Here is a 13,927-nt window from a genome sequence, read left to right as displayed (position 1 = left end):
GCTGCTACTAGTTACACCACAGCTGCTGTTAGTTACACCACAGCTGATAGTTACACCACAGCTGCTGTTAGTTATACCACAGCTGCTGTTAGTTATACCACAGCTACTGTTAGTTACACCACAGCTGCTGCTAGTTACACCACAGCTACTGTTAGTTACACCACAGCTGCTGCTAGTTACACCACAGCTAGTTACACCACAGCTGCTGTTAGTTACACCACAGCTGCTACTAGTTACACCACAGCTACTGTTAGTTACACCACAGCTGCTGCTAGTTACACCACAGCTAGTTACACCACAGCTGTTGTTAGTTACACCACAGCTGCTGTTAGTTACACCACATCTGCTGTTAGTTATACCACAGCTGCTGTTAGTTATAACACAGCTGTTAGTTACACCACAGCTGCTGTTAGTTACACCACAGCTGCTGTTAGTTACACCACAGCTGTTAGTTACATTACAGCTGCTGTTAGTTACACCACAGCTGCTGTTAGTTATACCACAGCTGTTAGTTACACCACAGCTGCTGTTAGTTACACCACAGCTGCTGTTAGTTACACCACAGCTGCTGTTAGTTACACCACAGCTGCTGTTAGTTATACCACAGCTGCTGTTAGTTACACCACAGCTGCTGTTAGTTATACCACAGCTGTTAGTTATACCACAGCTGCTGTTAGTTACATCACAGCTGCTGTTAGTTACACCACAGCTGCTGTTAGTTACACCACAGCTGCTGTTAGTTATACCACAGCTGCTGTTAGTTACACCACAGCTGCTGTTAGTTATACCACAGCTGCTGTTAGTTATACCACAGCTGCTGTTAGTTATACCACAGCTGCTGTTAGTTATACCACAGCTGCTGTTAGTTACACCACAGCTGCTGTTAGTTATACCACAGCTGTTAGTTACATCACAGCTGCTGTTAGTTATACCACAGCTGTTAGTTACACCACAGCTGCTGTTAGTTACACCACAGCTGCTGTTAGTATACCACAGCTGTTAGTTATACCACAGCTGTTAGTTACATCACAGCTGCTGTTAGTTACACCACAGCTGCTGTTAGTTATACCACAGCTGTTAGTTATACCACAGCTGCTGTTAGTTACACCACAGCTGCTGTTAGTTATACCACAGCTGTTAGTTACATCACAGCTGCTGTTAGTTACACCACAGCTGCTGTTAGTTATACCACAGCTGTTAGTTATACCACAGCTGCTGTTAGTTACACCACAGCTGATGTTAGTTACACCACAGCTGCTGTTAGTTACACCACAGCTGCTACTAGTTACACCACAGCTACTGTTAGTTACACCACAGCTGCTACTAGTTACACCACAGCTACTGTTAGTTATACCACAGCTGCTGTTAGTTACATCACAGCTGCTGTTAGTTACACCACAGCTGATGTTAGTTACACCACAGCTGCTGTTAGTTATACCACAGCTGCTGTTAGATACACCACAGCTGCTGTTAGTTACACCACAGCTGCTACTAGTTACACCACAGCTGCTGTTAGTTACACCACAGCTGCTGCTAGTTAAACCACAGCTACTGTTAGTTACACCACAGCTGCTGTTAGTTACACCACAGCTGCTGTTAGTTATACCACAGCCTCTGTTAGTTATACCACAGCTACTGTTAGTTATACCACAGCTACTGTTAGTTATACCACAGCTGCTACTAGTTATACCACAGCTGCTGTTAGTTACACCACAGCTGCTGTTAGTTATACCACAGCTGCTGCTAGTTACACCACAGCTGTTAGTTATAGCACAGCTACTGTTAGTTATACCACAGCTGCTGTTAGTTACACCACAGCTGCTGTTAGTTACACCACAGCTGTTAGTTATACCACAGCTGCTGTTAGTTATACCACAGCTGCTGTTAGTTACACCACAGCTAGTTATACCACAGCTGCTGCTAGTTACACCCCAGCTGCTGTTAGTTACACCACAGCAATTATAGAACAACAGTCGGCAGCAATTGCTTAGGCTCAATATAGATATTTTTTGGGGAAAAAGGGTACTCCATTCTTTCAATTCTTCATTGCTGAAGATGACACTCATAAATCCAGTCAAGGTGGAAAACCTACGCTAGACAGTGACTGACTGTCCCTAATAAAGAGTTAAATCAAAGGAGCTGTGCGATTACCTCTAGCCGTTAGTGGAGACAAAAGATTAAGAACACCTTCCTAATATTGAGTTGCAAGACAGCCTCAATTCGTCTGGGTTCACTGACTCCACAAGGTGTCGAAAGCCTTCCACGGGGATGCTGGCCCCTTGTTAACTCCAATGCTTCCCACAGTTGTGCCAAGTTGGCTGGATGTCCTTTTGGGTGGTGGACCATTCTTGATAAGGTTGAGCGTGAAAACCCAACAGTGTTGCAGTTCTTGACACATTGAAACTGGTGCGCCTGGCACCCACTACCATACCCCGTTTAAAGGCACTTAAATCTTTTGTCTTGCCCCATTCACCCTCTGAATGGCACACAGACACAATCCATGTCTCAATTGTCTCAAGGCTTAAAAATCCTACTTTATCCTGTCTCCTCCCCTTCATCTACACTGATTGAAGAGGATTTAACAACTGGCATCAGTAAGGGATCATATCTTTCACCTGGATTCACCTGGTCAGTCTATGTCATGGAAAGAGCAGGTGTTCTTAATGTCTTATCCACTCAGGACATGTCCTCTATATTAGCGGTTAGCTACCTTTTTGTTTACTGCCTACGTTCTGATGAGTCTCCCCAGAAGTACCCCCTCATTTGAGCAGTAGGCCTACGTTCTGTTGAGTCTCCCCAGAAGTACTCCCTCATTTGACCAGTAGGCCTACGTTCTGATGAGTCTCCCCAGAAGTACCCCCTCATTTGAGCAGTAGGCCTACGTTCTGATGAGTCTCCCCAGAAGTACCCCCTCATTTGACCAGTAGGCCTACGTTCTGATGAGTCTCCCCAGAAGTACCCCCTCATTTGAGCAGTAGGCCTACGTTCTGATGAGTCTCCCCAGAAGTACCCCCTCATTTGACCAGTAGGCCTACGTTCTGATGAGTCTCCCAAGAACCCCCTGTGGATAGGATAAGTACCCCGTGTGGATAGGACAAGTACCCCCTGTGGATAGGATAAGTACCCCTGTAGATAGGATAAGTACCCCTGTGGATAGGATAAGTTCCCCCTGTGGATAGGATAAGTTCCCACTGTGGATAGGATAAGTACCACATGTGGATAGGATAAGTACCCCCTGTGGATAGGATAAGTACCCCCTGTGGATAGGTTAAGTAACCCATGTGGATAGGATAAGTAACCCCTGTGGATAGGATAAGTTCCCCCTGTGGATAGGATAAGTTCCCACTGTGGATAGGATAAGTACCCCATGTGGATAGGATAATTACCCCCTGTGGATAGTATAAGTACCCCATGTGGATAGGATAAGTACCCCCTGTGGATAGGATAAGTACCCCTGTGGATAGGATAAGTACCCCCTGTGGATATAATAAGTACCCCATGTGGATAGGATAAGTACCCCATGTGGATAGGATAAGTTCCCCCTGTGGATAGGATAAGTACCCCCTGTGGATAGGATACATACCCCTGTGGATAGGATAAGTTCCCCCTGTGGATAGGATAAGTTCCCACTGTGGATAGGATAAGTACCCCATGTGGATAGGATAATTACCCCCTGTGGATAGTATAAGTACCCCATGTGGATAGGATAAGTACCCCCTGTGGATAGGATAAGTACCCCTGTGGATATAATAAGTACCCCATGTGGATAGGATAAGTACCCCATGTGGATAGGATAAGTTCCCCCTGTGGATAGGATAAGTACCCCATGTGGATAGGATAAGTACCCCCTGTGGATAGGATACATACCCCTGTGGATAGGATAAGTAACCCCTGTGGATAGGACAAGTCCCCCCTGTGGATAGGATAAGTTCCCCCTGTGGATAGGATAAGTACCCCATGTGGATAGGATAAGTACCCCATGTGGATATGTAAGTACCCTAGGGTGAGACCCACTGCTCTATACAGTGAGTCTGTTAGTTTCTTGGTCTAGGTACATGATTGTATCCCAGCCAGTAGATTTACATGAAAGGAGCTGTGTGAAACCTCCTGCAGCCTTAATTACACAGCGTTACATGAAAGGAGCTGTGTGAAACCTCCTGCAGCCTTAATTACACAGCGTTACATGAAAGGAGCTGTGTGAAATCTCCTGCAGCCTTAATTACACAGCGTTACATGAAAGGAGCTGTGTGATTCCTCCTGCAGCCTTAATTACACAGCGTTACATGAAAGGAGCTGTGTGAAACCTCCTGCAGCCTTAATTACACAGCGTTACATGAAAGGAGCTGTGTGATTCCTCCTGCAGACTTAATTACACAGCGTTACATGAAAGGAGCTGTGTGATTCCTCCTGCAGCCTTAATTACACAGCGTTACATGAAAGGAGCTGTGTTATTCCTCCTGCAGCCTTACTTACACAGCGTTACATGAAAGGAGCTGTGTGACTCCTCCTGCAGCCCTGAGTGTAAGTGCTGGAAACACAGGGTTTGTAAGGAGTAGTACTAAGATGACATAAGCTGACCTTTAGAAGGGTTAGGAACAAGGACACATGAACACCACTGATAATCTACCTCTCACTACTACATTGACAACTGTTATGTCTCTGAGTTGGGCTGGACACTTTGCACTTTAGACAGGGTGACAGGGATCTTACTCTCCCCCGGAGTAGGGGCTCTGGTGACGGGATGGACCGTATTCTGGATATCAACCAGCCTCTCCTTAAACTTCTGTTGCAGGTACAGCTCCTCCTTGGAGTAGCTCTTAGAGAAGGCTGAGAGGAGGAGACCTACGGCCATCAGGCTGCCACCCACGCAGAACAGAACGGCGCCCGTCAGCTTGCACACGTCCAAGGCTCGGTTGAAGAGGACAGCGTGGCTGTCCACGAAGAGGAGCTCGTCTTCCCCGAATGCTTCGATCTTAGTCGGGGTGGCGTAGCCCACCAGTAGGACAATGAGGCCTGTCACCAGAATCAGGGTTCCTAACGCTAGACAGACCTGGGGGAGGGAGAGACAGGATCAGGGTTCCTAACGCTAGACAGACCTGGGGGAGGGAGAGACAGGATCAGGGTTCCTAACACTAGACAGACCTGGGGGAGGGAGAGACAGGATCAGGGTTCCTAACACTAGACAGACCTGGGGGAGGGAGAGACAGGATCAGGGTTCCTAACGCTAGACAGACCTGGGGGAGGGAGAGACAGGATCAGGGTTCCTAACACTAGACAGACCTGGGGGAGGGAGAGACAGGATCAGGGTTCCTAATATTAAACAGACCTGGGGGAGGGAGAGACAGAATCAGGGTTCCTAACACTAGACAGACCTGGGGGAGGGAGAGACAGGATCAGGGTTCCTAATATTAAACAGACCTGGGGGAGGGAGAGACAGGATCAGGGTTCCTAACACTAGCCAGACCTGGGGGAGGGAGAGACAGGATCAGGGTTCCTAACTCTAGACAGACCTGGGGGAGGGAGAGACAGGATCAGGGTTCCTAACTCTAGACAGACCTGGGGGAGGGAGAGACAGGATCAGGGTTCCTAACTCTAGACAGACCTGGGGGAGGGAGAGACAGGATCAGGGTTCCTAACACTAGCCAGACCTGGGGGAGGGAGAGACAGGATCAGGGTTCCTAACGCTAGACAGACCTGGGGGAGGGAGAGACAGGATCAGGGTTCCTAACGCTAGACAGACCTGGGGGAGGGAGAGACAGGATCAGGGTTCCTAACTCTAGACAGACCTGGGGGAGGGAGAGACAGGATCAGGGTTCCTAACACTAGCCAGACCTGGGGGAGGGAGAGACAGGATCAGGGTTCCTAACGCTAGACAGACCTGGGGGAGGGAGAGACAGGATCAGGGTTCCTAATATTAAACAGACCTGGGGGAGGGAGAGACAGGATCAGGGTTCCTAACACTAGACAGACCTGGGGGAGGGAGAGACAGGATCAGGGTTCCTAACACTAGACAGACCTGGGGGAGGGAGAGACAAGATCAGGGTTCCTAACGCTAGACAGACCTGGGGGAGGGAGAGACAGGATCAGGGTTCCTAATATTAAACAGACCTGGGGGAGGGAGAGACAGGATCAGGGTTCCTAACACTAGACAGACCTGGGGGAGGGAGAGACAGGATCAGGGTTCCTAACACTAGACAGACCTGGGGGAGGGATGGATGAGAGACAGGATTAGGGTTCAGGATCAGGGTTCAGGGTTCCTAATGCTAGACAGACCTGGGGGAGGGAGAGACAGGATCAGGGTTCCTAACACTAGACAGACCTGAACAGGCAGATGTTTACAGTAACCTGGCTCAATACACTACCCAGACCATGTCAGGATGTTTACAGCACCATGACCCAATACCCTCCCAATATCTCTTCTCTCATATATATCATACCTTCCAGAGGACAGAGCTCCACCGACTAGGCGATCTCTGAATCTGAAAATCTTCATCGCGTTCCCAGATGGAGGCAGTACACTCCTCGTAGAACTGGTGGAGGTATGATCTGACGCCGTATCTCTGGTCGTGCTGCGTCTGTTCAGCGTAGTCTGACCCACAGATCTCAGCACAGGCTGAAGCCATCCTGACCCTTTCACCTCAGCTCTGTCTAGAGAGAGAGAGAGAGAGAGAGAGCACCACACTAACCTCACACACACCGGGTGCCACTGCCTGCACACAACACACACACACACACACACACACACACACACACACACACACACACACACACACACACACACACACACAAACAGTTTTATTATGGAGAGAGATACAATGCTGAATGATCAGCCACAGTGTTGCTCACATTTTGAATCACCCATCTGTTCCTGTTCAGGATATCAGGTTGTGTTACTGCCTGCTACCTGTTCAGGATATTAGGTTGTGTTGCTGCCTGCTACCTGTTCAGGATATTAGGTTGTGTTTCTACCTGCTACCTGCTACCTGTTCAGGATATTAGGTTGTGTTTCTACCTGCTACCTGCTACCTGCTATCTGTTCAGGATATCAGGTTGTGTTGCTGCCTGCTACCTGTTCAGGATATTAGGTTGTGTTTATACCTGCTACCTTCTAACTTCTACCTGTTCAGGATATCAGGTTGTGTTGCTACCTGCTACCTGCTACCTGTTCAGGATATCAGGTTGTGTTGCTACCTGCTACCTGTTCAGGATATCAGGTTGTGTCGCTACCTGCTACCTGCAACCTGTTCAGGATATTAGGTTGAGTTTCTGCCTGCTGCCTTCTACATGCTGCCTGCTACATGCTACCTGTTCAGGATATCAGGTTGTGTTTCTGTCTGCAACCTGTTCAGGATATTAGATTGTGTTTCTACCTTCTACCTGCTATCCTGCTTGTTCAGGATATTAGGTTGCGTTTCTGCCTGCTATCGCTGCCTGCTACATGCTACCTGCTATCCGCTACTTGTTCAGGTTATTAGGTTGCGTTTCTGCCTGCTACATGCTGCCTGCTACATTTCTACCTTCTACCTGTTCAGGATATTAGGTTGTGTTTCTACCTGCTACCTGCTACTTGTTCAGGTTATTAGGTTGCGTTTCTGCCTGCGACATGCTGCATGCTGCCTGCTACCTGTCCAGGGATATTAGGTTGTGTTTCTACCTGCTACCTGTTCAGGGATATTAGGTTGTTTTTCTACCTGCTATCTGCTGTTGCTGCCTATTACTTGCTACCTGTTGCTTGCTACCTGCTGCCTGCTACCTGCTACCTTCTACCTGCTGCCTATTACCTGCTATCTGCTGCATATTACCTTCTATCTGCTACCTGCTATCTGCTGCCTGCTGCCTGCTCCCTGCTGCCTGCTGCCTGCTGCCTATTACCTTCTATCTGCTGCCTAGTAACTGCTACCTGCTGTCTGCTACCTGCTGGATGTTATGTAGACTCTCTCTGAATGAATAACACTTCTGTTGTCTACATGTAGTCAGTGTTGAAGGATGTTATGTAGACTCTGAATGAATAACACTTCTGTTGTCTATATGTAGTCAGTGTTGAAGGATGTTATGTAGACTCTGAATGAATAACAGTTCTGTTGTCTACATGTAGTCAGTGTTGAAGGATGTTATGTAGACTCTGAATGAATAACACTTCTGTTGTCTACATGTAGTCAGTGTTGAAGGATGTTATGTAGACTCTGAATGAATAACACTTCTGTTGTCTACATGTAGTCAGTGTTGAAGGATGTTATGTAGACTCTGAATGAATAACACTTCTGTTGTCTACATGTAGTCAGTGTTGAAGGATGTTATGTAGACTCTGAATGAATAACACTTCTGTTGTCTACATGTAGTCAGTGTTGAAGGATGTTATGTAGACTCTGAATGAATAACACTTCTGTTGTCTACATGTAGTCAGTGTTGAAGGATGTTATGTAGACTCTGAATGAATAACACTTCTGTTGTCTACATGTAGTCAGTGTGGAAGGGTGTAGTTGTATTTTTTTGTATTTTGTAAATGATGTGTAAGCAGGGCTTATCTGTGAAAGAGACCTTGGTCTTTAAAATAGAGGTCAAATAAAATCGAATGTGCATATGGCAAAATAATGACTTTAAATATTCAGCATTTAGTATTATGCAAAATGCTAATAATGAGATATGCAATATGTATAGTTTGTGTACTCATTGACAATCTCTGTCATACATAACAAATATGTCTCTGAAGAGCCCACAGCGTCATTTGTTCCAATCCAATGCTTTGATGAGTAATATTTAATATAAACACAAACCTAGTTGTCAAGTCAACAAATACAGAAACGACAAACGTATCCGAAATATAATAACCTCTGTCATACCAATTATAAGGTCACGTGGATGCCAGTGGTCAAAACACCTGATCTTGTTTTGATCATGTTCTCTCACCGATTGGAACCCAACACATTCTAGAATCTCAAATAATTAACATTTAAACCGAAACACGAAGGAAAGTAAATTGGCAAATTGCGACCTTATTTTATAGCTCAATGACTGCGACGACAGAGCGAGAGAGAGAGAGAGAGATATCGCTGTCCATGGTGCTGAATGTGAATCCGCTCTACCCAAGGAGGCAGAGACGTAAGACATGACGCCATACTGCTCTGACACACACGTCCTTCCTTCGTCTTGCTTTCACAGTCCCCTTGAGACATCTTTTATCTAAGATAATAGCATCAAACCATGTAATCGATTAGGCTACAAGCTGTTATCGTCAAAGTAAACGGATTTGCTTTGGATTCTAAGCCACACCAGCCGCATGCTATAGGCTAAATAAAGTTGAGATTGGGAAGTCAACTGTCTATTTACAAAACTACAAACACTATTGATCTGAGTCTGACAACACGTCTTCTGTCTAGTTCTTTCAAAAATAAATACATAACTCGACAGTTAATCACACCCTAAATGTTGAGACAGTAGATCAAGACATTTTCTCGTTTTAAAGGTTACTTCCAGATGTTGAAAAGCCATACAGCCAATCATATTTCCACCACTATTATGTAATCCACAATCAGATAGCCCAGTACAGTCGTTTCCACTATAAACCCGTTTTAAAAAAAAACGTTAAAGTGAATATCCGAATGCATTTAAGGCTGAAATATACCTGTCATAACCGGCTTGGAGAGTGATCACTCGCGGCTGTTCCTTCACTCAGGTCCCATCACTCTAGATTCTCAGCTCCGACAGTCGCCCTATCGATGATTCAGACTCACGCTGGCTTCTGCGCAGGCGTTAGATCCATGTCTTGTCGACTTGCCCAATAGAGGATAACAGTATAATGGCGTCATTTTTGTAGGCACTAACTACTCCGCCATGGTTCGTCGGACAAAGTATATGGGAAATAAGTTTTTTCTTAAATGATAAACGCTGAAACTAAGGTATGTGGTAAACACAGGCGTTGGAGATCTGATATGTTTTGTTCGGTGAGACAGTTTTCGTCAGTTTTTGTGAATTTTGAACCATTTATGTAATACAAAAAACAACAACATATAAACGACATATAGGCTTCATAATTCATAAAGGTCATGTTAGTTGACTGACATTACCTCGTCGAATTTATAAGATGTCCTAAGCCTGTCTTAACTGTCTTAACCTCAGACCTAATTTTCGCCGTTTATCCCAAAACCATATTCTTTCCCCATTAATTTCTCTAGAGGTTACTCATTTCCGGGTTTTAGGACTACAAGCCGGTGATCCCTGTGGCAGATAGAGGTGGGGCAGTGTGATGATTGGTTGCGACTGGAGGTAGCCTGGGTTCATAATTCTGATGTTTTGAGCAGTTGTCTCGAAGTGCTTATACAGAAACCCAGCTAAAAGAGCAAGCAATACAGAGGCAGAAGCACATGCAACGTGTGTATGATATCAGGGATTACATTTAAGATAAAAACTAAAAGTTGGTACATAAAACCTTATCCTGACTGTTATAACCTGAAGACCTAAAGCATTATCCTGACTGTGATAACCTGAAGTCCTAAAGCCTTATCCTGACTGGTATAACCTGAAGACCTAAAGCATTATCCTGACTGGGATAACCTGAAGACCTAAAGCATTATCCTGACTGGGATAACCTGAAGACCTAAAGCATTATCCTGACTGTTATAACCTGAAGTCCTAAAGCCTTATCCTGACTGGTATAACCTGAAGTCCTAAAGCATTATCCTGACTGGGATAACCTGAAGACCTAAAGCATTATCCTGACTGGGATAACCTGAAGACCTAAAGCCTTATTCTGACTGTGATAACCTGAAGTCCTAAAGCATTATCCTGACTGGGATAACCTGAAGACCTAAAGCATTATCCTGACTGTTATAACCTGAGGACCTAAAGCATTATCCTGACTGTGATAACCTGAAGACCTAAAGCCTTATCCTGACTGTGATAACCTGAAGTCCTAAAGCATTATCCTGACTGGGATAACCTGAAGTCCTAAAGCATTATCCTGACTGATAACCTGAAGTCCTAAAGCATTATCCTGACTGTGATAACCTGAAGACCTAAAGCATTATCCTGACTGTGATAGCCTGAAGACCTAAAGCATTATCCTGACTGGGATAACCTGAAGTCCTAAAGCATTATCCTGACTGATAACCTGAAGTCCTAAAGCATTATCCTGACTGTTATAACCTGAAGACCTAAAGCATTATCCTGACTGTGATAACCTGAAGTCCTAAAGCATTATCCTGACTGTGATAACCTGAAGTCCTAAAGCATTATCCTGACTGTGATAACCTGAAGACCTAAATCCTTATCCTGACTGTGATAACCTGAAGTCCTAAATCCTTATCCTGACTGTGATAACCTGAAGTCCTAAAGCCTTATCCTGACTGTGATAACCTGAAGTCCTAAAGCCTTATCCTGACTGTGATAACCTGAAGTCCTAAAGCATTATCCTGACTGGGATAACCTGAAGACCTAAAGCATTATCCTGACTGGGATAACCTGAAGACATAAAGCATTATCCTGACTGGGATAACCTGAAGAACTAAAGCATTATCCTGACTGGGATAACCTGAAGACCTAAAGCATTATCCTGACTGTGATAACCTGAAGACCTAAAGCCTTATCCTGACTGTGATAACCTGAAGACCTAAAGCATTATCCTGACTGGTATAACCTGAAGACCTAAAGCCTTATCCTGACTGGTATAACCTGAAGACCAAACCATTATCCTGACTGGGATAACCTGAAGACCTAAAGCATTTTCCTGACTGGGATAACCTGAAGACCTAAAGCATTATCCTGACTGGGATAACCTGAAGACCCAAAGCATTATCCTGACTGTGATAACCTGAAGACCTAAAGCATTGTCCTGACTGTGATAACCTGAAGACCTAAAGCATTATCCTGACTGGCTTGCATTGCTAACACAAATCGTCAGGTCTCAGACAAGGTTATAGTTCACTGAATGACGTCCATTAAATATGCAGTGGGCTCCGAAATTATTGACACCCTTGATACAGATCAGCAATAATGACTGAGCTATATTGTATGCTCCAAAAATGTGGTGAATTATATTATTTTATACTAATACAATTGCTCGGAGAAAGAGATTTAGTTTAAAAATAAATATATTTTTTTCCCAAAAAGGTAGGGGTCAAAATGATTGACCCCCGCTAACGATTCTTATAAATAAAGTGGCCAAATGTTTAGTATTTGGTCCCCATACTACTGACATGCAATGACTACATCAAGCTGGTGACTTTACAGACTGGTTGGATGCATTTTTAACATTTATTTTACCTTTATTTAACTAGGCAAGTCAGTTAAAGAACAAATTCTTATTTTCAGTGATGGCCTAGGAACAGTTCGTTTTGGTTGTGTTTCTGATTGTTTTGAGCCTAATAGAAATTAATGATACAAATTAAAAGTCCACCTCTATTAAATATACCTGTATGGCTCTACGGTAATGACCACCTCTATTAAATATACCTGTATGGCTCTACAGTAATGACCACCTCCATTAAATATACCTGTATGGCTCTACAGTAATGACCTCTATTAAATATACCTGTATGGCTCTACAGTAATGACCTCTATTAAATATACCTGTATGGCTCTACAGTAATGACCTCTATTAAATATACCTGTATGGCTCTACAGTAATGACCTCTATTAAATATACCTGTATGGCTCTACAGTAATGACCACCTCTATTAAATATACCTGTATGGCTCTACAGTAATGACCTCTATTAAATATACCTGTATGGCTCTACAGTAATGACCACCTCTATTAAATATACCTGTATGGCTCTACAGTAATGACCTCCTCTATTAAATATACCTGTATGGCTCTACGGTAATGACCACCTCTATTAAATATACCTGTATGGCTCTACAGTAATGACCACCTCTATTAAATATACCTGTATGGCTGTACGGTAATGACTACCTCTATTAAATATACCTGTATGGCTCTACGGTAATGACCACCTCTATTAAATATACCTGTATGGCTCTACAGTAATGACCACCTCTATTAAATATACCTGTATGGCTCTACAGTAATGACCACCTCTATTAAATATACCTGTATGGCTCTACAGTAATGACCACCTCTATTAAATATACCTGTATGGCTCTACGGTAATGATAAGTAGATGGTACAACCAGCCCTGACTGGATGTGTGTTTCCATAGGAACTAGGGATGTAATCGTGCCAATCCTCCACAATGAGACAAGCAGTCCGATATCAACAGTTTGATTGAGGCCCAGAAACAGGATAGAACAAGCAGTGAGATCCCCTTTGCAACACCTCTCTGTTTTTGGACAAGATCTTGGACATGTTTCTAAATAATGATGTAAGAATCAAACAACTCCTATAAAGGAGAATGGACTGGAATTTAAACCCACCGATCAGGGTGGGATTTCACACACAACAACCTTACCTTACATTCTACAAAGTTGACATCTTCCATTGATTCTCGAACCCCTGACCAATCCCTCTGAATTAAATTCCCGTCAGCTTATTTATAGCTTCATTTTATTTATTTTTTTACTTGGCAAGTAAATTAAGAACATATTCTTATTCACAATGATGGCCTAGCAACAATGGGTTAACTGCCTTGTTCAGGGGCAGAATGGCAGATTTTTTTCACCTTGTCAGCTCGGGGGGATTCGATCAAGCAACCGTTTGGTTACTAGCCCAACGCTCTAACCGCTAGACTACCTGTCGCCCGTTGTGAGGGCGGACCAGGCTGTCTTAGATCTGAAATGAGTCATCTGTGTGAGTCACACTGCATCATGGTACACGGAACACTTCCAGCTTCTGCAATTAACATGTAACACTGAGCAACACTGCTACCAGGAAGACAACACATTGACGTAGCGTGTGAAGCCAGCATTTAGGCGTCAGTCACTGGTTCCCGTTTCTCTCTTTTAACTGGAGCTAACAGACAAGGGAGAGGTGA

At 44.4% G+C, this 13,927-nt stretch overlaps 1 protein-coding gene across 1 annotated transcript; it reads right to left on the bottom strand.

The window, feature by feature from the left end:
* Positions 1-4,507: 4,507 nt before the first annotated feature.
* Positions 4,508-9,694, bottom strand: LOC139394633 (neurensin-1-like). Its single transcript, XM_071142736.1, has 3 exons — positions 9,623-9,694; positions 6,438-6,710; positions 4,508-5,050 (listed from the first exon to the last, which is right to left on the bottom strand). Exons 2-3 carry the CDS (start codon positions 6,621-6,623, stop codon positions 4,652-4,654), a joined length of 585 nt encoding a protein of 194 aa, XP_070998837.1. The 5' UTR covers positions 6,624-6,710; positions 9,623-9,694; the 3' UTR covers positions 4,508-4,651.
* Positions 9,695-13,927: the final 4,233 nt, after the last annotated feature.

Source organism: Oncorhynchus clarkii, unplaced genomic scaffold (assembly GCF_045791955.1).
Source record: "Oncorhynchus clarkii lewisi isolate Uvic-CL-2024 unplaced genomic scaffold, UVic_Ocla_1.0 unplaced_contig_10500_pilon_pilon, whole genome shotgun sequence".
Taxonomy (NCBI): Eukaryota; Metazoa; Chordata; class Actinopteri; order Salmoniformes; family Salmonidae; genus Oncorhynchus; species Oncorhynchus clarkii.
This window is presented reverse-complemented; position numbering and strand designations above follow the sequence as displayed.